Source organism: Colobus angolensis, unplaced genomic scaffold, assembly GCF_000951035.1.
Source record: "Colobus angolensis palliatus isolate OR3802 unplaced genomic scaffold, Cang.pa_1.0 Scaffold398, whole genome shotgun sequence".
NCBI lineage: Eukaryota > Metazoa > Chordata > Mammalia > Primates > Cercopithecidae > Colobus > Colobus angolensis.
In genome coordinates, this window is record NW_012117354.1 from 1,111,175 (window position 1) to 1,136,502 (window position 25,328).

A 25,328-nucleotide genomic window follows, 5' to 3' on the forward strand; every position below is an offset into this window, starting at 1 on the left:
CCGTCTGGACTTCTTGCAACGGTGTCCTAAATTACCATTCTTGCTTCCAGTAGCAAACTCTCCACCCTGTCTTTTCACAAGAATCTGGCCATATTTATTACCTGTTTAAAATCCACTAATAAGTTCCGATTTGCTTTTGGGAAAAAGTCCAAACTCAGTAACACTGTATAGCCTTCCATGTCCTGGACTTTGCGATCTTCACATCCTACAGTGCAGCAACCCTGTCCACCCTGGCTTAGCTCTAGCCATGACAACAACCTACACATTCACACTATGTGCCAGGACTACAGCAGGAACTGGCAACACAGATGAGCAAACAAGGCAATCCCCAGGTCTTATGGGATATATAGTCTACTGGAAGAGAAAGCCATAAATCTGAAAACCTTACAATTACATGGAAAACTATAATTGAGGTAAAAGCTACAAAGAGTAGAATATAGGACTCTGAGTGTCCCTAACAGGGATTTGACCTGGAGTTAGTAAAGGGCTAACTTGGAGTTGACTTGGTGTAGAAAGTTAGTAAAGGCTTCCCTGAGAAGCCGTTTGGTGCTGAGGGTTGAAGGAAAAGCACCCTTTGTTCCCTTGGCAAAGGGTGGGATGGGGATGTATATTAACAACATTTTATTTCTGTATTCTCTATGTTCTGGCACCTGGGGTCTCACTGACTGGGAAGAGACTGCCCCTCCCAGGGCTAGCCAATTCTTTGAGAGAGCAAACAGCTTTCATACGCAAAGTAACCAATCCAGAACCATTACTCTAAACCACCTCCTCTATGTGGCTTCTACACTCCAGAAGGCAATAGTCCTCTGTCCCCATCATCCCAGGGCCAAGTACCAGACAACCAAAGCCAGCCCCTACTCTCTAGAACCCACGGAAACTTTCAAACTAGCCAATCATAAGCCTGCTAACCCTGCCTTGCCCACTTGCTTCCTGCAGATACCACTATAAAGGCTCTGATCCACTTTTCCCCTCTCACTCCTTCTACCTCCTCACCAACCCTGGGGCTTCCCTATGTGGTCCTGGAGGTGTGGTCTGTGCCCTCTTATTGGAGCAGAAACAAACCATGTTTTCAATAGGAGTTGTCTCCTGATCTGTTGGCCTCACCATAACTCAATAATAACAAAACCTACATTTTAAAGCAGGATGATGGTGGGATTTCAGGGAGATGCTCCAAGTCGAAGAAGCAGCCTAAGCAAAATTCCCATGGGGGAGGATTTGTGTTACCCTTGTTTCATCTGAATACCCTATAGAGCACATCTCCCTTTCTCTCCATGTCACCCTCAGACACATTTCTCCATCTTATTTGTTTTAGAGTTTATCACCACCTATAATTATCTCCAGCGTTTGTCACCACCTATAATTATCTCCAACATTTATTTGCCTACTTGTTTATAACGTGTTTGTCGCCTCCCCTGATCCCCCAGTAAGCTCTGTGGGAGGAAGGAGCTGCTGGTTTGTTCACCACTGTATCCCCAGAGCCTAGAACAACGCCAGGTACATTCAGGCTGCACTTGCTGAATGAAGAAACCAGATCATCTTTTCAACTTCCCTGGATCAGGTCAAATTGACCACATCCTCCTGTGTGCTTCTACTCTGCCCTGTGCAAACATGTCTAGCACATCACTTGTCACTGCAAGCACCCTTTGACTGCAGATCTATCTCTCTCTACCAAATCTAAGCTTCTTGGAAGCAAAGATTGTGTTTCACACCTTGTGTGTCCCTCGTATCCAGTAGGGAGCAGATGCTTAATACATGTGTGTTTAATGAAAGAATGCCCATGAGCTTTTTCTGTTTACTTATAATTAGGCAAAAACAGAATAGCCCATGTCTTTCCAATATGTCTATCCAATTCTGAACCTTGTCCAAATCAGGCCATTTTTCATACCTCACAGGCCTCCCTGATTGTCCCTTTCTCTTTCTGGCCTTCTGACACATACACATAAAGGCAAAGCCAGTGATCATTCTGTTTTCTGTGTGGGAAAATTGGTAATAATGACTAGAGTTGAAAGTGTTACTGAACAAGTACAATATAATCATTCTTCTGTGACAAAAAAATCAATCCACCCCAAATTTCTTTTTCAGTCCAACAGAGAATTATTTCCTCTATCAATTGGCTACTTAGATCAAAAGATTTTAATATCTTTTCAAATGATACTTTTCCCTAATTACGAGATTGTTTTAGTTCTCCTACATTCTGTGACTTAAAAACGCGAGTACCCAGGTAGCGGCAGTGGTTTTGAATGGAAATTACAGCTCAGCAACAAGAAACTCTCTTGAGTAAAAGAAAATCTTTCTCTTTTTTTTCTAAAAAGGTTTCATTTCTGTCACACTGCTTCTCACTTGAAATTTAGTTTCTATTCAGAATTATGGTGCATACATTGTTGTTCTTTGGGGAATATTTTTAAATAGTATTTATTTTCCTTTGGTTTAGGGCTATTTGGCTTCTCTTTTTCCTTCTATTTGTTTCTCATAGTGTGAATGACAAGTTAAATAACAGAAGAAGAGCCATAAAATGTGTCCCCAATACCACACTAGCTAGGGAATAAACACCAGTTTTTCAAGTTCAATAATTTTTAAACATTATATATTCCCCAAACTCAGTCTTTCTGTGTGGCCTTTTCCCCTAATTGATTCCTTCAATGGTTATTCCTGAGATTAACTACCAAATATGGTAGGGGTAAAAATATGGGAAAGGCAAATATTGTTTTATTTTGGTTTATATTCAAGTGTAATTACATTTGCAAGGCAATTATCAAGCAGTTAGGACATGAGTGGGAGGAAGGAGGGCAGTCTGAGGACAGTGTTGACCCTGTGGCCTTGCAGCCCACCCTTCCCAAACCAGTGAAGGCAGCAAGAGAACAACTAGTCTTGGCCTCACTGATGTCCCCTGGTGGGTCTTATCTACAGCAGAGTGGCCATCACCTTTGTGGTGTCTCTCAATATCTCAATTAGGCAGGTACTACTAATAAATGACCAAAGTTCATACAAGAAGTACTTTGTTTATAATTTAGAGTAGATTTAAGCCTATCTCTGAAATAATGCCACCCAGACTCACTTGTATTCTACTATATCTTCTTGAATGAGAGAAAAACATGTAGCCTTATACCTAGAGTCGGCGTATTTACCACACACAACCCACAGCCTAGCTTAGGGATCTCATGCTCAAGAGCTGTGTCTTGTGTGCCAATGATGATACAAGCTGAGACTCAATCATCTGAATTTCTGAAACGTAGTCTTAGTTTTGGCTACCGCCGTGGCTCCCTGGCTCGTCAATAACCCCTCGCCCATCCACACTGCAGTTTAATCATGCCTCTGGCACAGAAATTATACACATTATACATAATTATATGATATCTGTTTGTGGGGGAGATAATGGAGATAGTCTACAGTGGATGCAGTCATCTTAAAAACAGGTGCTCTGACATTCTTAGAACTAGATGAGGCACCCTTCAAAACAAAGCCTTAAAAACACCTATTTCTCTTGTTGTCTCATCTAGTTCTGAGAATGCCACTGACTTGTGAAAGAAAAATAAGCATCATGTACTGTCAGTATAGAAAACTACGACTTGGATTAAAGATAATAATAAACTCCTCTCAAGGTTAAAACAAGAGTAATGTCATTTTGATTTCCCAAGTTTTCCCCCTCTAAGATGTCCAAATTGAACAGGATTACAGATTTTTCTGGGTAATAACACTCAACAGATGTGGCTATTTTAACCATGCTTTGTTTCATCAATGTAATTATAATCTTTCATTTCCAGTTATTGATACACTTCACTCAGACAAGTCTCCTTTGAAATGTCACCTAAATTATCCCATGTTGATACTTTACTACAGATAAAGATAGGCAGGAGACATAGTGGTTTCTATGCCCATGATGTAGTAGCATACATGAAGTTCTTACATACAATGTTGATTTTATATCACAATTTAAAAATTCCTCTAAATGAAAGGCCATCCTTGGCTATGTAAGTCAAGAAATTCTCTTTTTACAATCACTCCCAAGTCTATTCCAAATAGCCTGAGAAACCACTCTACATAAAAATCAGTATGGTTTGATTTTTAACAATGTTAAGTCAAAGTGAAATTTAAAAATTTTATCAGCTGCTTTTAAGGACCAAGTAGCAAGTAGGATACGGTATGTATACGGCTCTTTATCACTGAATGAATTCTAATGCCTCCCACTTCAAGTCTCCTATCACATACACAATAAGCTTGTCACTAAGCTATTCATGCATGTAGCTTATCTTCAAACTATTAAAAATGTACCTAGTAAACTAGTAAAAAGTAGGTTTTGCATCACATGCTTTTTGTATTCTGCACAATGCCAATCATAATGTCTTTCTCATAGATTGCAACAGAGAAGTATTTGTTGGATCAAGAATGAAAAAAAGCAAACAGTTGTGAAGCACATCTAAGACTTAACATGGAAAGAGGAAATAATAGCTTGGTTATAGATATAACTTAACAGTTGGGAAACATAAACAGCTCTCCCACAGTTAACTGAGAAAAGTGTTAAGTACTTGATCTGAGCTTCAGAAATTCCCTTGTGATGCTAACTAGGTGTCAGGTTTTTCATACAACTGGGCAATATAATGGAATGCCCACTTGTGGTCCCAGATACATGAGGCCTGGCTTCCACAGTGAATCTTGCTTGGGTCTCCTTGTTTTCTATATGTTAGATTTTTCCGCCTTTCCCCAGAATGTTGAAAAAGAAGCCTACTTCTCTTGGTTTTTAGTGATGATCAGAAAAAGATAAATGTGCAAACTGCCAAAAAAACCAAAATCAGATACAATCAAATGAATTCTCATTAATTTTCCTTTAGACCATAAGCAGAACTTTGAGACTCTTTTGTCACAAATGATTATTATTTGTGAAGGATTTGAAGATATCGTTTGCTTCAGTAGACTTTAAAAAGCTTGTGAGAAAGGGGAAGTTCTGTAATATAAATGCCCTTCCCCTCTATGGAACAACCCAGATCAGATTCCATCTCCAGAGAAAGGCAGGCCACTCCAACTTGGAGGACTTTCCCTCCTCTGACTTTTAATTACACTTGCTATGTGTATCATTTGTTTGACTCTTCTCTCCCCAGCCGTACATAAAGGTGCAGATAGTATCTTTAGTTCTTTAGATCTTCCTCTCTGTCTTCAGAAAGTGGCTACCTAGCAAGTTTTGAATGATATACAGTGGGTAGGCAAGAAAAAATACTACATCTTGGCCGGGCGTGGTGGCTCAAGCCTGTAATCCCGGCACTTTGGGAGGCTGAGACGGGCGGATCACGAGGTCAGGAGATCGAGACCATCCTGGCTAACACGGTGAAACCCCGTCTCTACTAAAAAATACAAAAAAAGCTAGCCGGGCGAGGTGGCGGGTGCCTGTAGTCCCAGCTACTTGGGAGGCTGAGGCAGGAGAATGGGGTAAACCCGGGAGGTGGAGCTTGCAGTGAGCTGAGATCCGGCCACTGCACTCCAGCCTGGGCAACACAGCCAGACTCCGTCTCAAAAAATACTACATCTTTAAAATTTCAACTTGTGTTGCTTTTATTTCTTAGTTCATGGTAAACACATAGATTTTCCTGCTCCCCTAAAAATATTTAAATATGTTACAATGTAAATAATTTATTAAATATTAATGCATATATTTAATATTTAAATAAATAAAGGTATGTGCCTAGAAATGTTAGCTGCACTGGAGATAAATATGGCAACCTAAAAAGATGGGAAAAAGCTATTGCCTGAACTTTTCAGAACCATGTGCTACTTTTAGCACATGTATGCACCACGAAGTGTGTTGCCATCTTACTCTTCATGATTTAGAAATATTATAAGTACACCTAATTGTGCATATTTACTTAGGTTCCTAATTTCACAGTTTCCCTGTCTCCTCCACTGGGTGATAAGCTGTGGGAACAAGGCCCTGGTGGTGTCTTTAGTTTAGAGTTGTAGGAAAAACACATGATTTGGAGCTGACCTACCTGGATGGCTTCAGTCAGTGGTTAATCTTTTCAAGTCTAATTTTCTCATCTAAAAATTGGGAAAAGTGATACTGCATTCCAGATCTGTGATAAGGATTCTCAAAAGTGCAGGTGAAGTACCTTCTACGTAGTAGATGCTCAACATACAGTAGTTATCATTATTTCTTTTTACAAATGCTGTTTACAGTACTCAAACTACAGCTTTGCATAGTCCATACTCACTGAGCGGGTAAAGGGAAGAAAACACTGAATGTCTAATATGGACATTGTTTTTCTGAGTGTCAGCAAAAACCATGGCTGCCACATAAAATTATTCACTTCTTTTGTACTTAAAAAATACTTTGCCAGAGATAAGTAGGGAAAACAGATAGAGACATTATACTGGACCATAAGCAAGTATGTATTACTATAATATACTCTGGTTCCCCAACTCTATATTACTCATAGCAGAAAAGGCACATGGAGAAATCTATGGATGGGGGAGCTGCATTTCTTTATGACCCTATTTGAAAGATAAACTCCTTGGGGAAATACAATTTATTCAGATTATCAAGACCCTGCTGTGCAAATCTACAGTCTGGGAGCACACTATGGAGATCAAAAAATATTTACTTTATTCTATTGGGTATAAAAGCTTTTAATGAATGCATAATTAAGACAAAAAAGTATACACAGCTTTAGAAATTCCACTGCTGAGCCAAGCCATTAATATCCAAGGCACCATACCCAGTTGTGATTCCACCTGTTTCCTATTTTGATTACAACCTAGTTATAAATCAAGGTATTATGTGACTACCTAACCTGGTGCTGCAGGAAAGGCTGGTACTCCAGGAGTAGAGAAAGCAACATAAAGGGGGCTGGTGTAGATGTGCGGTGAAGGTCTGGCCTTTGGAACAGGTTGAAACAAACCAATAAATAAACAAAATCCAAACCTTTTAATAGCCTTGGGATCAGTTATATAGGAAAAAAGTTATCATGTTTATTGTGCGTGTGAAGGGCTCTATGAATTTTCTCAACACTGTCATAGAGTTGATAGGATAGAGTCTGTCTAATTGTTATAGAAGAAAAAATGAGCAATTCATTGATAATGCAGGCCAGATAACTTGTAATATGATAAAACAATCAAACTCAGATATTTTTATATGTATAAACATATAGAGAGATATAGGTATATTTTGTATATAAATATGTAAATATGTATGGACAACTGTATGTAACGATCTATTCATATATTGATATGAATATGTATATGATACAGTTTGATTAAATGAAAACGAAGTATTAGCAGCAATTCGAAAGTGCAAGGAAAACTCCAGCAAGCTCTAATTTTTGGAGTCTTGCAAGACCTATTTAAATATATTTGTGCTGTGTAACAGAGGAATTCTACAATTAGATTACTAGTATATTTTCATAATCAATTGTTTGCATAATACCCAAGGCTCATGAATAATTTTATATTGTTTCTTGGGAAATTCTCTAGTAAGCTGGAAATCTAGTAGGGAGGAAGTGAAACATAGCCATCAACAATAACTAATAATTCTGGCCACAGTCACCATGTGCTGCAAAATGCTGTTTCAAAGTTCACTAAACCTGACTCAGAACATAAGGAGATTGCCAATGAATACAGAATATATACGGGAAGTTAATATACATATTTTTCTTTTGATTGAAAATAGTTTATCTGAGCAACTAGGGTTTTAAACCTCAAATTTCAATAACTATACTTTTTGAACCAGGATAGGCAAAATCAGTTCAAAAATGTTTAAAAGAATAGTATAGAAGTCATTATGATATGTTTCTCTACTTGCTCTAGTACACAAAGTCAGACTGCTGAAAATTAGCCCAGTACTGCAGACTTTAAATCATCCCTCAGTATGTCAATCATAACTTAATAAAGTAGTTTTTTTTTAAATCCCTCACTTACCTACAGACTGTCTTAATCATTATTATGAATAAGAGTGAGACCTGGAAGGTTTTTTGTTTGTTTGTTTCAGATTTGCATTATTTTCACTTTTATCTTTTGGATGCTATGAAGCATACATAGAATCAATATCTTTATGTTACTAGGAGCAATTCAAATTTATCTAAATGTGACAAAAACACTTTCAAAATCTGAATATCGGTGATTTAACAGTCAGGTACTTGATAAAAAGCAGTGTGGCAAGAGAATGTAGAGTGGGAGTTCTCAAACTGTGCTCCCTGGTTCAGACATCAGCATCCCTCAAAACTTGTTAGAATACAGGTTCTCAGGCCCCTCCCAGACCTCCTGAATCAGGAACTCTGGAGTGGGGCCCAAGCAGTCTGTTTTAGCCATCTATACAGATGATTCCTTGCATAATCAAGTTTAGGAATCGTTACTCTGGAGTATGCATTTCAGTGAAGACAGGAATGACTCTGTCTTGCATAAATATACTCTTGCAGCAAACAAATTGTGTGACCCAAGCCCTTCAACTGTGCCTCTGAAGTAGGCAAACATTATACTGAATGTGTGGGACTGAGGCCAGGGTATCTGGAGCCAAGTCCATGACACAGATAAGCAGCCACTTCCTAGGGCTTGTAGCACGTGCCCCTTGATGTGCAGCAGGATAAAGGTTGGTAGCCTGTTCTAAAAGATACTGGTGGATAGACAGTGAGAAAGGGGTGGAGGAGAAGTCTCCACCCCTTAAAGCCAGAGGAAAGAAAGACAGATGGAGGGAAGTGAGACACATGGATAGCATTCTCCCAGTAAGGAATAATTTAGATTTTTAAAAAAATTTTACATAAATACACAGCTTTTATGTCCCCTAGTCAGGAAGCATAGGATATCATGCAAGTTTATAATCAAAGTTTCTATCACCGGGAGCTCTTATAGTACATGCAAAGGAATTCAATCAGACAATATGTGTTTCTAAGTACCTACCATGCACTAGAACTAGAGATGAAAGACTTTTCCAATTGTTTCTTGGATTCTGTATGCCAGGATGGAGAAAGATGTTTTAATTATAGAAAGGGCAGGGGGAACAATAAAACAAAATTTTCTGTCTACAAAGTGTCAATACCATGTATTGTGTTGCTTTTGTGAAAGCATTATTTTATTATTTATTAAAGTACAATTTCAGAATGATGTTTTCAAATTTCAGAAGCAGAGAGAAAGTGATGGCTCATTTAATTATCTGTGACTTCTGAAAAACAATGTACGCATTTCAGCAAAATCAAAGAGAAGAGGCTAAGAGGAAGAATATCTTTTACAGAATGGTGATTATTCCCCAAAATTTCAGAAACAGATTTGTCCAATAGGTTGTCAATGTGAAGTAGGCAGCAAAGTTGCTGACATTTCCAGAAATGAGGGAAGACAGGGGTGAGGGGTTGGGTAGGAGGATAACTGTGGAATTAATAGAGGGATTCACAAGTGAAGCACCATATTATATCGGCTCTGGTTTATAGAGCACTCACCGATGTAGGACAGTGTGTTTGTGAGATACTTTGCATGCATTGTCTCATTGAATCCTTCAACATCCCTAAAAGGTAGACTGTATATAGGATATCATATCTGTGTTTCACAGATGAGAAGTTGGGGGACAAAGAGGTTAAGTAACTTGTCCGACGTCACACAACTTTGGGACATAAACCTATGTCTTGGAGAGACAGATAAGAAAATTAACACAAACAATATGGTGTGATCCATCTCCCAGAAGATTGCCCATAATTAAAGAAGAGCAGGAAAATATAATTCCAACTGGGTGGATTGATCAAGCAACTCTGGAAGAGGAGACAATGTGAGTTAAGTACTTGAAAGTTAAATAGGAATTCAGAAGGTAACAAAGTGAGGGAAAAATAATCCACAGAAAAGGAGGTTTTGTATGAAGAGGTTTAGGTACAGGAAAATGCACAAAGTTCATAATGACTATGGAACAGGCATTGCACATGGGTAGTAAATTGTTTAAAAAAAAAAAAAAGCTAAAGAGATAGCATGTTTCATAATAAAGACAGGCCCTGTGTCCCAAATTAAAAGGAGTGAACCTGATCCTGAAGACTATGTGAACCACATTCATCATAATGAATAATTTTAAGCAAGAATGTGACATGATCAGCTTGTGATTTTTTTAAAAAAATCAATCAAACAGAATTTTTCATGGATTAAAAAAACTTTTCAAAATCTATCAAACAGAATTTTGGAGGAGGTACTGGAATGGGGCAAGAGGGAAAGCAGGTTCATCAGTTAGCAAGAAATTTCTTTAGTCCAGAAAATAAGTAATGTGGATCTGAATTAAGACAGTAGTAGTGGAAAGAGAGACAATGAGAGAGATGTAACAAGTTAAGGGGGTGGGGCTGAAAGGTCTCTGTGTCAGTGTATGTGGGGCTCAAGGAGATGGGTGATTCTAGGATGACTCCTGGTTTTCTGGTTTGGGTTCACACTCAGAAATGTCACGTGCCTGAGAAATACCCAAGCGAAAGTGTAGACTAGGCAGCTGGCTTGGAGCTAAGACAAGCTGTCCATGGGGTACAGTCAGAATAGGGTACATTATAGGGACAAGAAAGAGAAAGGCCATGGTTCTGCAATTAAAAGATGGAAAGCTAGCTTGGATTTTAGGGAAAGAAATCATTTTGTGGACCAGACAAATAACTTAGATTGTACAGTATTGATTAGCATAAGACTACAGGCAGGGAGCCCAGTTGAGTTATTGCAGGGCAGTCGAGGAAAAATAGTCCTGACCCGAATGATGTCAATGACAATGAGGAGAAAGAGAAGGTAGCATATTTGAGAATGACTTAAACGGCTAAACCAACACTATTTAGTGGAATTCATGAGGACTGGGTAGAGTGTAAGATTATGCCAAGGCTTGAGTGACTAAAAAGATGATGGTCCCTTAACAAAGACAGGGAGGAGGAGGAGGAGCAGGTGTGTGAGACTGGGCAAAGGTGAATTTGGGCGGCATGTGGGATACCAAGTGAAATGCTGGCTGAACATACAGGGCTGGAACTCAGGAGAGAGGGCTGGAGTCAGTAACCCTCCACAGATACATGAGACAGTGATAGTGAGCAGAAGGGAAGGGTGCCCACGCAGAGCTCCCATGCTTTGAGGGACAGTCGAGGAGCTAATGGAAGAACACTTGTAAAGGTACTGAAAGTGAGTAGGAGGAGAATAGAAGAGAGCCCCGAGAAAGAGAGGCGCAGGAAAGAATGCAGCTCCCAATGTCTAAATGCTGTAGAGGAGTCACTTTAGGATACCACAAAGGCCTGCCACATCAGACAACAAGGAAGCTTTGGTGACCTTTGTTGGAAGAACTTTTGAGGAGTAATGAAGGCAGAAGACTGAGTTCAATGGGCCTGAAGAAGGAACAGGAGGTAAGGAATGCCGCCACTGGGTACGGTTGGGGAGTGAGGTCAAGGAGCAGCTGCGGTAATGAGAGATGAAGACTGTCTCCTGTCTTATTGATCCTATTTATAAACTGAAAGAAAAGTGCCAGAAAAGTAGGAGAAATCAAAACCACAGGAAACACAGGGAGTAACTGATGGAATAAGGAGCAGAAAGGTAGTTTAGCTTCAGGGAAGAGGAGAGACATTTCCCCATGACTAGAAATATTTACAGATGGGTGGGTGGGAGAATAAATATCTCAAATAAAACACAGATCTTCTTTTACACAACCCCCACCAATTTCCAAGTATTAATAATGGAATTCAGTGAAATTGAGGTTTGTTTTGATTATTGATTCTGAACTCTAGCATGAATAAAATACTGGAAACACTTTATTTTTAAAAAGAAAAATGCATACTGAAAGTGATTTTAAAATCATCCAGCTGACAACAGTTAGCTTAGGTTTGAATGACGAATATTATTAGTGAGTTCTTGCAAGAGATATTCTTTCAGGAGAATCTTTCTCCTCTTTAAAAACCTCACAAACAAAGAAGACACAGTCAATCCTACATTATCCACATAACAGATTAAAATGCTGAAATGACTTGCCTGGCCTGCCAGTGTGCCTCTGGGCTTTTGCTTCCTGACATCCTTTAGTGTGGGCTTAGGGAATAAAAGCCAACATAATAGCATATGAAAAAAATTAATGGGGACCCTAAAATGGCTACTGCAGATCTTATGATGCATTTCAGAGCCAAATAGGAATGTTATTTGGCAAATATGATATTCTGCATTACCCATGCCAGACAGCAAATACTCTTGATTAGAACAAATAATTACTAGTTGGCTATGATTTAATAGGTCTGATACATTTCTACCCTTTTTGATCATTTTTGCTGATTAAAAATAATCCAAAAGATTAAACCACTTGTAATATGCTTTCCAAACTCTGTACTTTAACTTTCTCCAAACACAAAAGTCTCAGCTCTAGTGAACTATGGAACAGCACTCAGTGCATTTGATTATGAGTATATTAAATATATATGTTGGTACAATCATTTGTCTTCTCTAATGTGGGAAAAAATGGTTCAGTGTTACAGAAAAATGAACATGAGTTATAACTTCTCTTCAATCTTGAGGAGAAGTTATTGTCTTCAGAACACCCATTATATATTATGTATTTAGGTGATACTCTTAATTTAATAATTCAAATTATAATAATACATTGTTTAGAAGAGATAAACTCCTATAAGTCATTGTATTACTTAGTTAAAAATGATAATCTATTATAATACTGTAAAATATGTAAGCTCCTCAGTGTCAAATGTAATCCCCAAAGAAAGATTTTTAACAAAAAAATGTATTCAGTGGGCAAAACTAATGAAAGACTGGTAGTATATTTTTCCTATTATAACATGAATTTTGATATTCAAAAAGCAGAGAAAAATTACTGAATGGAGGCACCTTTCAATCCCTCAGTACACAATGAACTTCCACAATGTGAAGGCAGGGAGGGGATAAGGCATAAAATCAGTATAAGGTGTGATCCCTCTGCTCGAAAGTCCCACAGTGTAACTGGAGGTGGTGAGACATTTTCCAAACCACATTAAACCATGTGCAGAATGATGCAAAAACAGCACTCAGATACCTTCAGCCCTGGTGTAGGTATTTCAAGAATCTAGTGCTTCTCAGAATGAAAGTGGAAAAATAGTTTCTTATTGAAATCACCATTGGTACCAAAAAAAAAAAAAAAAAGGAAGAAAATCACCCAAAATTCTCCTTAACTCCTCCGTGAGAGAATAGCATTTTTTAAACCTTTGTACCTTAACTGAAGAGAGAAAAGAACTACTTCTCACCAAGCCCACTTAGTGTAAAATTTAATGAAGACAAGGGATGCTGAGTAAACATCAGTCACAGAGAAGGAGATTTAGGGCAGGGCCCTTTCTCCCTCCTGTTCCCCTTATGTTCCTCCTTGGCTTCGGACTGAAGAATAGTAAGAATTTCAGCTTTGCTTTACTAGATGATCCACATGTACACACTGTAAACAGAACAACGTCTTCAATCTGGGGAAATGATCTTTCATGCTGTAAAAACAGAAAACAAAACAAATACAACAGACCCCCCTCTCTGTTTCCCTTACAATGATAAAATGCTCTACCTATAGCCTTTGCATCCCAGCCTCTCACATCCCAGCAGCACGCCTCCTCTTGCAGGTCACGTCTTTCACATAAAAGTGCTAAACTAATGCCGCTTAATGACAAATTAATGTCCATGAATAAAAAATACACCTCTAATAGCATAGAGTAATTTGCCATTACAATATCATCATTGGACATGCCCCTGGTTTAATACGATGTATTTAATTCATAACCTAATGAGTGATATATAAAAAGAGGGAGATGAACCCTGCAATTACATTTATGTGAGTCTGTCACCTTATTTGTAAAACCTTAGAGTCATTTACATTCAAATTAGAACAAATGAGTGATTTCACAAAGTGTGCTGATAAATGACCACAGCAGCCCAAGACAGAACTGTATTTCCTGTGAACACATTAACAGTTTCCTATTATTTGTTAAAAATTACAGTGCATATTGCCCAGTGTGGTGTGAATAATGACTTTTTTACTGATTAGGTCAGAAGACTAATATGTAGCAAAATAAATAATTTTTCTTTTCTTTTTTTTTCTGATTTTTGCTTTAAATTAACTACTGAATTCTGGTGGATTCACACTGCCACCTGCTGTCTAGCAATAGATATTAGACCTATATTCCTATCAAAAAGGGAGTTGCGTATTCAGTACTTTGGTGGTTTTACTTGAAAAGTCTACATGATGGTTCTGTTTATCAATACATTTAAATTGCATATTATTAAAAAGACGATACTTGGTGAACATAAAGAATGATTGTTAATAAGACAATAGAATATACTTGGGAAAGGTGATACAAAATGTATACACTTTTTTTTTTTTTTTTGGAAAGTTAATGACAAAAAAGAGACATCTTCATCAAAGCTTCTGATGCATCCCTTGCAGGGGATGTAACACAAAATTCAGTTGCCGATATTCCTGATCTTATGGCATTGTGCATCAGCAGAGGCAATGGTGTGTGTGTGTGTGTGTGTGTGTGTGTGTGTGAAGTTTTCCCCACTCCTACCCCTTGGTACTGAGGGGACTGAGAGGCTCTGCCTGCCACTGAGGATCTCTACCAGTGAATCTTCTCCCCTAATGGCAAGTCTCAACATGAAAACTCTGCCTTAGGGCCCAGAACAAAACAGGCTAGGAAAGGCACCAGGGCTGGAGATGAGGCCAGGGAGGAACAGGCCGGGCCTTGAAGATGAGGCTAAAGACTTTTGTGGGAGAAATAATGTACTTGAATGATGATCAGGGGAGCTAATGAAAGTTTTCAAGCCAGATCAACATCCTAGTTCTGAATTTAAGTTTCTCCATCTGTAAAAAGAAAACAACCCACCAGTGTTAAGGGGTGACTTAACAGTGGAAATGGGAGTCCCTGCAAAACACTCAGCGTGGATAGGCCCTCAATATATGTGGTTCCCTTTCTTGGGAAAAGATAGTGATGCTCTGGGGACCATGGGTTACCACAGATTGAGGCTAGAAACAAGCAGACTGCTCAGGAGGCTACTATAACCTATGGATTAGATTAGTGGGAGCCTAAAGAAAGGCAAGACACTCCACCTCCCCATCAATTAGCATCAAGTTCATTGCCCAGCTTTCCTTTTTCCCACACACATGCTTTGGGAACCTCTGAGAAGGCTAATTAGGCAGCTAATTCAATAGCTGTCCCCACTGACACAGAGGAGGACTGCCCCTGCAATTTGGGGTTCTTCTCTCAGCAGCCTGCCAGAGGAAATTCAAGAGAAAGGAGCCCACACAGTGCCAGGTATTCCTTTCCTTTTCAGGAGGGCAGCAGCACCATTTACATGTTCAGAGGAACTGTAGGAAGACGGTGAGGCTCAGGGAGCTTCCACTGGTTCCCCTTGGAGATGCTTTGAAATGAGCACTGGAGGGCAATGGTATATTTGAGCTGGTCTGCCCTTCACTCCTCTGGCAGAGAAATCAAAGAAAGAATGGCAGTTTGAGAACAACAAAACAACACCAGACATCTGAGTGAAGAGAGTGGTTTCAAAAACTCCTAGTTGACAAAGTATCACGCAAAGATGTAGAATATATCAGCATTGACTGAAGGGGCACAATTCCTGGGTACATTTTAAGCACTGGGAATTTTTCACATTAAGAAAACATTATTTTTATATACTCAATGAAATAGTCCCACATTAAATTAAAAATCAGTTGAACAATATTACCAAAAAATAGCAAACAGATATAGCTATGAGACCATATCAAAATATAAAAGTAGATTGAATTGACCCAGTCTGTGATTTTTATAATCCTAAGAGAGAAGCAGGGTATATATTTTTAAAAGGCTGAAATAAGGAAGGTTTCTACATCGACATGATTTTGGTACTCATGTAGTCAAAGTTTCCTTCTACAAGTTTGACATCTTGCAATAATCACAGGTAAAAAGTAGAAGTAAAGTTACATGACAAAATGAAAACATTTGTGAAAAGACAGTGAAAATTTCAACCACTATTCAAGAAGCCTGAATAATAACTGTCCACAAGCATGTAGGCATGCTATACTTTTACCTCAGCGCAATAATGAAATGCAGAAGTTAAATTCCAAAGTATGCAAGTCACTTAGTATCTCAACAAATCACCTATCTGATGGGAAAGGGGGAAACACCCATGAACTTTTAATGTTCATCTGGAATTCTCACTCACAGAAAATTATAGACTTAGGTATACCCACACACCCCTGCATATACACAGCGTTTATAATGTGCACCATGATAACTAATGCTATAACCAAACTGTGTCAACATGCATCACTGATTACTGTCTGCCATGGGGAAAGTGAATCAGGTGATGATGCGTAAAGCCCAAGTTGCAATATTTGATGTAGAAATGTCAAATAAAAGTAATTTCAATTTCACAAGTCAAACACACACTTTTGAAGTCTTATAACCTTTCTACATGATTCCCATTTGCTACAGGCAGAAAGGGATTAAAAATAGCTTTCCCATACCACCTAACAATACTGAGAGGAAAAGAAAGGAAAATAAGGTAAAAAAAAAAAAACATTAACCATTTACTGTTAGATTAAATGTGCTGAAATAATCATAAGAATTCCATATACTGTATTTGAATTTTCCTCAGGTGAACATGGCTGACCTTCCTCACACTGTCTCCCTGGGAAGTGCTGGTTCCTATTTTCCAGGGTTGCTGGGAAGATTAAATAAGATTCTAGACGAGAGAGAGCTTTGTAAACTACTTAAGAGGTAATGGAAGTCAATGATAAAAGTATATATTTAAAATTAGAGAAAATGATTTAAAAGGAAAGTAAAGTAATTGGGCAGGAAAACAAAACTTTTCTGCTCACTCATATCGTGTCATATGCACAAAGACAGTGGCATTAAATTGTGTGATGAATTTATTATTTCTTCAAATTATTTTTTAATGCTATAATAAATGCAAGTGAAGGTAACACCAGTGGAGGAAATGGGAGGATCCTAAAATTGGAAATTAGTTAGTTACACTCTATAAAGTCCAAGAGACTCATAGCCATACCGTTTGCCTAAGATGCCCCATAGACTCCTATCTAACAAGGAGTTTTCATCCAACCAAGAAATGGTCTTTGGAATCAGAAAGTCCTACCAGCCATATTGCCTCAGGCAAGTTGGATACATTTTAAGTCTCTGATTTTTTAAATCTATAAAAACGGGCAAAGTTATTGTGAGGACTGAATGGGAAACAACTGTGAACACACAGTCAGTGCTTGGCGTTGGGGAGTTTTCTCTCCCTCGTTCTCATGGGGCCTTTCCTGACCAGCAAATCAGGGCAGGAATACGAACATCACTCATCCCTTCTCTAGCATTTACTGCCTGGGAAGTTCACATGGTAATTAATTACATAGGACTTTGTGATTTACTAGATACTGTTCCTGAAATATTCAATGACTATTAGACTTTTCTTACATTTGTGATTATTTCCATAACCAGACAATATTGCTTCGGACTAGGACTCCTTTCAGCGTCACCTCCCCGGGCCCCTGCAGGGAACCCTGTGCGTGGTCACTGAGTTAATCGGCTGCTCAGGGGTCGTGGAGACCTAAGGTGGGCAGGACAGTGGAGGAAAATTCCTGCTTCCGTGATTGGACGCAAGAGCAGCAGCCGCCCTCCCAGGAGCTTCTCAGCTTATGTCCTGGAGAAACTCTGCTACCACAGCCCACACCCCACCCCCACTTTACCTGTCATTCAGCTCCAGTTGGTGGGGGCCAGCTTCTGACTGCGGGGAAGGGAATACGAAGGGTGTATGAGCAGGATGCAAGCTCACATACCTGGATGAGATAGTGGGAGCATAAATTGAGAAGCTCCAACAGCTGTAGGTGACTGCCCGCTGCTAGCACATCCTGGATCACACCTGGCTCCAGCAAAATCTGTTTTGTTTTTTAATAAAAAGAAAACTATCGGTTACACTTAAAAATATAATGCTGCTTAATATGTAGCTATACCATAGTATATTTAAATTTCTGCTTTACATATTCTATTTCAATTAACACTGTTTCTTTTTATGGAAGTCAGTTCTTCTCTTCCTGTTCTCATTAATGAGCTGTGGCCCTTACTCTACCAGCCGATTTTCTCTTTACCGCATGTGCTGATATCATTTCTGTGTGTGAAGCTCTGCAGTTAACCACTTATTTTTTTGTAGGAGGGTATAAACATTTTCAAAGAACAATATAACCCTCTTAAAATTCAGTCAATGATGTAATCTTATAAAATACAAAAGAACTGAGTTTTAGTTTTTCAAAGTATATTTCAGAATTTTGCTCTTTAGTAACTAGACCACAGAAACAGGTATGTTAGGGAAAGGGGCATATGTTTCTCCTTGCCATATGAGACCAGAGGTGGATATTACTCCATTTTACTTCTAAGTCCTACAACAGTAAGCTTTATCCGCAAACTTCCATTTTCCTCTTTCTCAGTCTCAGATTCTCTTATCCCTTCTATTTAAAATAAAGGATGTTCAATTAGTATTTTCAGAATACAAAGACATCACATAGAGGTAATGCCTCCTAAGTATCCTGGTGATACCAATTCTTCATTTTGTTAAGTCCAATTATCTACCTACTGTTGCCAGCTGTTGAGCAGCTGCTCAGGGCTGGAAAAAAGGCACACGACCATGTTGACAAAATTCACATGAATCACTGCCAGGTGCAAGGAAGCCTTTAGTGATGCCCCAGCCCTCCATTCTAACCCATTTCCCCAGCCCAGTGGCTCCCGAAGTCTGGTCTCTGGACCAGGAGCATTGGCATCACCTAGGAACTTATTAAACTGCAAACTCTTGGGCGCCTCCCAGATGTACTGAATCAGTACGTTTCAGGGTGAGGTAACTAGTGTTTTAACAAGTGTCCTGAGTGACTCTGATGCACAGGAGGCACTAGTCAATTCACCCCTCCACTCTACTACTTCACCACACTCCTTTCTCAAGCCTCCAACTCCTCCTCTGCCACTGGATTTTCACTTCATGATCCTTGAAAACCTCTTACCACCAAATCTACCAACCCATCTACCTACACCTGTATCAGTACCTTCTGCTCTCCCCAACAGTCCACTTGTGTGCTTGATCCCAACCCCTTCTGCCTGCAATTGTCTCCTTGTTCCTGCATCACTATAGGTTCTCTTTCTACTGGATGGTATGTTTGAAAACCTCAGGGTCATTCTTGACTCTTCTTTTCCTTAGGCCTTATATCCAATTCATCAGTCAGACCTGTTGGTTCTATCTTCAAAATAGTTTCAGAATCTGATCACTGCTCATGACTCCATCATCACTGCTTTAGTCCAGTCAACTCCTCTTCCTAAACTTAACTGTAATCACCTCCTAGCTAGTTGCCCTGCTTTCTCCTCTTTCTCCTTTGTCCACTCACACTATCTGTTTTAGTAATATCAACCAAACTGGTTCTTTAAAAACACAAATGAAATCATGTCACTCTTTTTATTCAGAACTTTCTAAACACTTTCCATTTCAATGAAAATAAAATCCAAAAAGTCTTCACTATAACCTAAAAAGTTCTTGAATATGCTGAGCACCTTGGTGTTTACAACTAGTTGTTTGTTCTGCCTGGGCCACTCCCTCATATCCTTCAGATATTGTCTTACCTGAGATGCCTTCCCTGACCATCCTGTGTAGAACAGTAACCCACCCCTGAACAGCAATCATTCCCTAGCTCCTAACTTTGTTTTATTCTTCACCACAGTGCTTACCACCTCACATTACATATCTTTTTGCCTATTTGCTTATTTCCTTCTGCTCACTATAAATTTCAGGAGAGCAGGGACTTAGTCTATTTTGTATCCCCAGCACTCAGAACAATGTCCAGCACACATAGCTGTTGCTCAATATTAATGAAGTTATTCTGATGTAATAATTGATCTCTACACATATTTTTAATTCAGAATCTATTTTAACTAATTTTATAAGAAAGAAAAAAAGGACTCTATATTTCTAAGCTAGCAAAGTAATGAAGTGAAAAAGTTAAGCACATGTGGCAAAAATACCAACACTCATCTTATTCTGAAAAGTCTTTATAGCTCCTTTTCCATCTAGTCAGAAAGAGAAACCCGAATTTCTCCAGCTCCTCAAGGAAGGAGGCTTTGACTGACATTCAGGAAATTACTGCAGCTCCCATCAGAGGAGCAAGGATGTCTTATAGTCTTGCAGAAGAGGCAAGGCTTAAGGAGGAGAATGGGGAATAGATGGATTAGAAAGGTTGGTTTTAGCCTTTAAATTCTGTCAGTTGTGCTCATTTCACACAACTGGTATTTGTGATAACCTCCAAGGCTCACTAATAGCAAACACAAAGACAGAGATCACAGAGAGACAAGATGAATATTCCATAGCATGTGTTACACGTCCAGCAGGCGGACTTCCAGAAGCCTGCACATGAAAAACCCATATGGCGATTGTTTTTGTCTTTTTAAAATTTTTTTGTTTCGTAGTTTTTTCCTTCCACTCATTGTAACATAAGTTTTTCTAAAATATGCTTTAGCAGAGAAAATCTCTAAGTGCTCTTAAAGGGTTGGAGAAAGAAACCCTACCAGGACAGCTGTTCTCACTTATGGAAACAGAACCAGTGTTTGCAAACCTCACTGTACCAGAGACTTTTAATTCAGCTTTGTTGCTCTTTGGTGACTGACCGTTCGAATATATTTTTCCAGGAAATTTGTGTTTGGCCAGCAATAAAATCAAAGGTCCAATCTCCTCATGATTTACAGTGTGGTGAATTTATCTGTCACCTGCCTCGAAGGACTGGCCAAAAGAACAACCTCTGCAGAAAAAAGGGATCTCAAACACACAGGTTTATGGAGAACAACTAAGACAGCTGCATTTAACTTCTGCCAAGCATTATATTTAGGTATTTCCGAAACATACCCATCAACATGCAGTCTGACACTCAAAACCAGGACGGACAGGAAGAAGGGTCACTCAAGGACCACCTGCAGGAAGGAAGAGACGTTCCCCAAGATCTGAAAGCACACAGGGTGGGAATAGGAGCTAATGTGAGTAGCCTGACACATCCAGTCACTCATCAGTCTGGAGGAGCATATCACAGCTAGAAGCATAAACAGTGGACAAGACAAAATGTCTTAATAACAAGAGATCAAGAAAATGCTAGATGCATAAAGCCAAGTGGTCCAGAATCCAGTGGCAGGGGAGTGGGGTGGGGAGGGGGACTGAGGGAAAAGGAAACCCTAAAAGAAGCCAAACTAGGCTAGGCATTGCCTCTACCCCCCAGTGACGCTCACCTGCTTGGGTGGAGCTCACCTGTAGAGCTGGGGCTTCTCCAGATTTGCAAACAGGTTTTGATGCAACCAGGAGCAAACTTAGGTGGGGGTATGAATGTTTCTTGTTCACAGGACTATCTGTATAGAGGATTCTTTCCCCGCCTGACCACCAGGTGGCAGAACACAAGGTGCTGTTCATGAATAAGGGATGCTGGACAGTGCTAGCAGCGAGGTCATCTCTAGCCTCACCTCACCAAGTAATGAGATGTGATTAGGAACCGACCCAGGAATCCCTCCTGCAACTTGTAGCAGTCAAGGTCATATGAATAAGAAGGCCACAGCTGATTCCCATTCCAAATGCTGAAACTCTACACTCTACACTCATTTTGGCGGGTGTAAGAACTGACCAGTGGCTGTATTTAGGGTAACACGGAATGGTGTGGCAAAGTAATAGTGTAAAACCCACAAGTGCAGGAGAAGGGGATGGGTACCTGGTAGGAGAAATTATGTCAGAATTCAGTCATGGGGTGGTCCAATCACCCTGCTGGTAGGAGGCATGCTTGAATACTCTGTGCCAACATGTCCTCTGCTCACCAATCCAAGCAGGGTTGGTAGCAGACAGGTGAATTTGCATGATCTCCAATGAAGGCCCTCTAAACTGCAATAAGACTGGGATTCCTGGTCTCCAGGCAGAATATGGGGCCAGAATCTGGTGAAAGAGGAGGGAAATGGGACCTGCGGTGAGATTCTGTGCAGGGCATGATGATGTGGGCTACCTCAGTCAGTGCCCACACCTCACATGGGGGCTCTGGGAGGGTGGAGCTGGGACTGAGCAGTGGGAGCAGGGACACCCCACAGTCCCCAGGGCATCCCTACCCCTCCTTCTTCAGCTCATCCTCCTGGATCATCAGGTGTCTATTCTCTCAATTCTGTCTTCTTTTTCTCTTTATTTTCCCTCTCCCTTTTACCTTGCCTCTTGGATTGGTCGCTGGTAGTGACTGTCTTTAACAGCCATGGTAAGTCTCAGTGTGACCTTTTTTTTTTCCTGCCTATGAAAAAGTGAGTTAGCATCTTCAGAAAATTTTGTATTTTCAGATCTTCAAAGCTATCTTCTTCATTTCTTGCATAAGGAGATTTTTAAATTACTTGCTTCTTGGTTTATGTGTACAGTAGACTGAAGGATTTGAGCATGTTAAAGTCAGACAACTAAGGTCTTTAGTAAACACACATACGATGTGTGCACATGAACAACATGCATTTGCAAGCAAAACAAGCGCTTGCACAACTGCAAATTAAAGTAGTCTAATATCATTTATGAGAATAAATGAATGTGTTTTCTCCCTTCTTTATATTTTGTTTCTTGGGGATTTTTTTTTCCTGTACAGTATTACAGAATGGCAAATTATCAGAATCTTGAACTTATAATCATCAAATGAACTGGATATAACAGCATAAATAGCTTTTAAATGATCATATATTCAATACACATAAAATGTCTTGCATAAAGTTCTTTATGACAGAATTCTCACAGATGGAACATGAAACACAAGATCTATCTAGCTATGAGAAATTGCCACCAATCTCTTTTAGTTTCAAAACCACTGCACTAAGGACTTTGTATCCACAAGGTGGCACCCATTTAAAGGAAAAGAATTTTCTAAATTGAATCATGCACTGCACATCTATATCTGACACCTGAAGTTTATTTTTAAGAAAGAAAAACATAGTTCAAGTAAGGATAATAGAACACATGAATTCCAATTTCTAAATGTTATGATCATATTGGGAAATGTTCATAAATATGTCTGTTGAAGTGTTCCATCTGAGCAATACTGGCTAGAATTCAGTAGTTCTCTATAAATCACAGAATTCAAACTTTTGAGGCTTGTATTTGGAAACCCTCACCATGTAGCCCCAACCTTCTGTTAAAAACTTTTCTCCAATTTTATGACCTTCTGGTTCCTTTGCTAAAGCCAGTAATCTACTAGTCTCCACACTCAGGCAATACCTTGTTCTCCATCTTCAATGTCCTCCTCATTTCTTTAATTTCCATATGTCAAAATCCTACTCATTTCAAGATCCAATTCTAAATCCACTCCTTATACAAAGCTTGGCAAGATCTCTCCCCACCCGTACCTCATCCTGGGTCTCCATAGATGTCTGGGGAACTAAGCCTATGTGTTCTAGGTCACACTGTCTGCTTTCAAATCCTGGCTCCTACATTTGCTGATAGAATTTACTTGGGAGAACAGCTCAAATCCAGGTGCCTCAGTGTTCTTATTTGTACAGTGAAAGTAATGACGTCTACCTCAAAAACTGTTTTAAGGACCACGAAATTGCTTGTGTATCATTACAATTGTGTGTGCCTATATGTAACAAAACAGTTTAAACAAATATGAGGGTTACTTTTCCAATAACATTTGGATTAGGCAGCTTAGAGTGGCAACCAGCTTCCTTGTATTTTCCTGCTTGACAGATCTTAGGCTGTGGTTTCATGGTCTCAAATTGGCTGCCATAACTCCAGGCATTACATCTACATTCAAAGCAGAAAGAAAGGAGAGGGCAAAGAACAAAAACATTTGCCAGCTGAGTCTGGCATTGTTTTTTTTTTCTTTTTTTTTTTTTGAGATGGAGTCTTGCTCTGTGGCCCAGGCTGGACTGCAGTGGCCGGATCTCAGCTCACTGCAGGCTCCGCCTCCCGGGTTCACGCCATTCTCCTGCCTCAGCCTCCCAAGTAGCTGGGACTACAGGCGCCCGCCACCTCACCCGGCTAGTTTTTTTTTGTATTTTTTAGTAGAGACGGGGTTTCACCGTGTTAGCCAGGGTGGTCTTGATCTCCTGACCTCGTGATCCACCCATCTCGGCCTCCCAAAGTGCTGGGATTACAGGCTTGAGCCACTGCGCCCGACCAAGTCTGGCATTGTTTATCAGAAAAACAATAGATTTCCTACAAACACTGTTACAGAGACTTCCACTTACATCTCATTGGCTGGGTGGCTACACATAGCTGTAAAAGAGTCTAGGAAATTAAATTTTTATGGCTAGATGCACAATTGTCCCAAATCAAAGTAGAGTTCTTTACAAAGAAAAAAGAGGGCTCCACCTCTGGGGACAGGGCATAGCTAAACAAAAAGCAGCAGAAACCTCTGCAGAGGTAAATGTCCCTGTGTGACAGCTTTGAAGAGAGCAGTGGATCTCCCAGCAAGGAGGTTGAGATCTGAGAATGGACAGACTGCCTGCTCAAGTGGGTCCCTGACCCCTGAGTAGCCTAACTGGGTGACATCCCCCACTAGGTGCAGACCGACACCTCACACCTCACACGGCTGGGTACACCCCTGAGACGAAGCTTCCAGAGCAAGAATCAGACACCAACACTCGCTGTTCAGCAATATTCTATCTTCTGCAGCCTCTGTTGCTGATACCTAGGCAAACAGGATCCAGAGTGGACCTCAAGCAAACTCCAACAGAACTGCAGCTGAGGGTCCTGACTGTTAGAAGGAAAACCAAAAAACAGAAAGGACACCCACACCAAAACCCCATCAGTATGCCACCATCATCAAAGACCAAAGGCAGATAAAACCACAAAGATGGGGAAAAAGCAGGGCAGAAAAGCTGGAAATTCAAAAAATGAGAGCGCATCTCCCCCTCCAAAGGAACGCAGCTCATCGCCAGCAACGGAACAAAGCTGGACAGAGAATGACTTTGAAGAGTTGAGAGAAGAAGGCTTCAGTCGATCAAACTTCTCAGAGCTAAAAAAGGAACTATGTAACCAGCGCGAAGAAACTAAAAACCTTGAAAAAAGATTTGACAAATGGCTAACTAGAATAACCAATGTAGAGAAGTCCTTAAAAGAAGTGATAGAGATGAAAACCATAACACGAGAACTACGTGACAAATGCACAAGCTTCAGTAACCGACTCGATCAAATGAAAGAAGAAGTATCAGCGATTGAAGATCAAATAAAAGAAATGAAGTGAGAAAAGAAGTGTAGAGAAAAAAGAGCAAAAAGAAATGAACAAAGCCTCCAAGAAATATGGGATTATGTGGAAAGACCAAATCTACGTCTGATTGGTGTGCTTGAAAGTGACGGGGAAAATGGAACCAAGTTGGAAAACACTCTGCAGGATATCATCCAGGAGAACTTCCCCAACCTAGTAA

General features: G+C 39.8%; 1 protein-coding gene across 4 annotated transcripts in view; it reads right to left on the reverse strand.

Annotated features, from left to right (window-relative positions):
- Positions 1-25,328, reverse strand: part of KLHL32 (kelch-like family member 32) — a 230,252-nt gene that overhangs the window by 58,185 nt on the left and 146,739 nt on the right. For 3 of the 4 annotated variants that reach the window (XM_011955164.1, XM_011955162.1, XM_011955163.1), the window contains one exon: positions 17,726-17,824. The exons of the other annotated variant lie outside the window; for it this stretch is intronic. In XM_011955164.1, the coding sequence (XP_011810554.1) occupies positions 17,726-17,824 (99 nt within the window). The remainder of the gene's footprint in view (positions 1-17,725; positions 17,825-25,328) is intronic. 4 annotated transcript variants of the gene reach the window in all.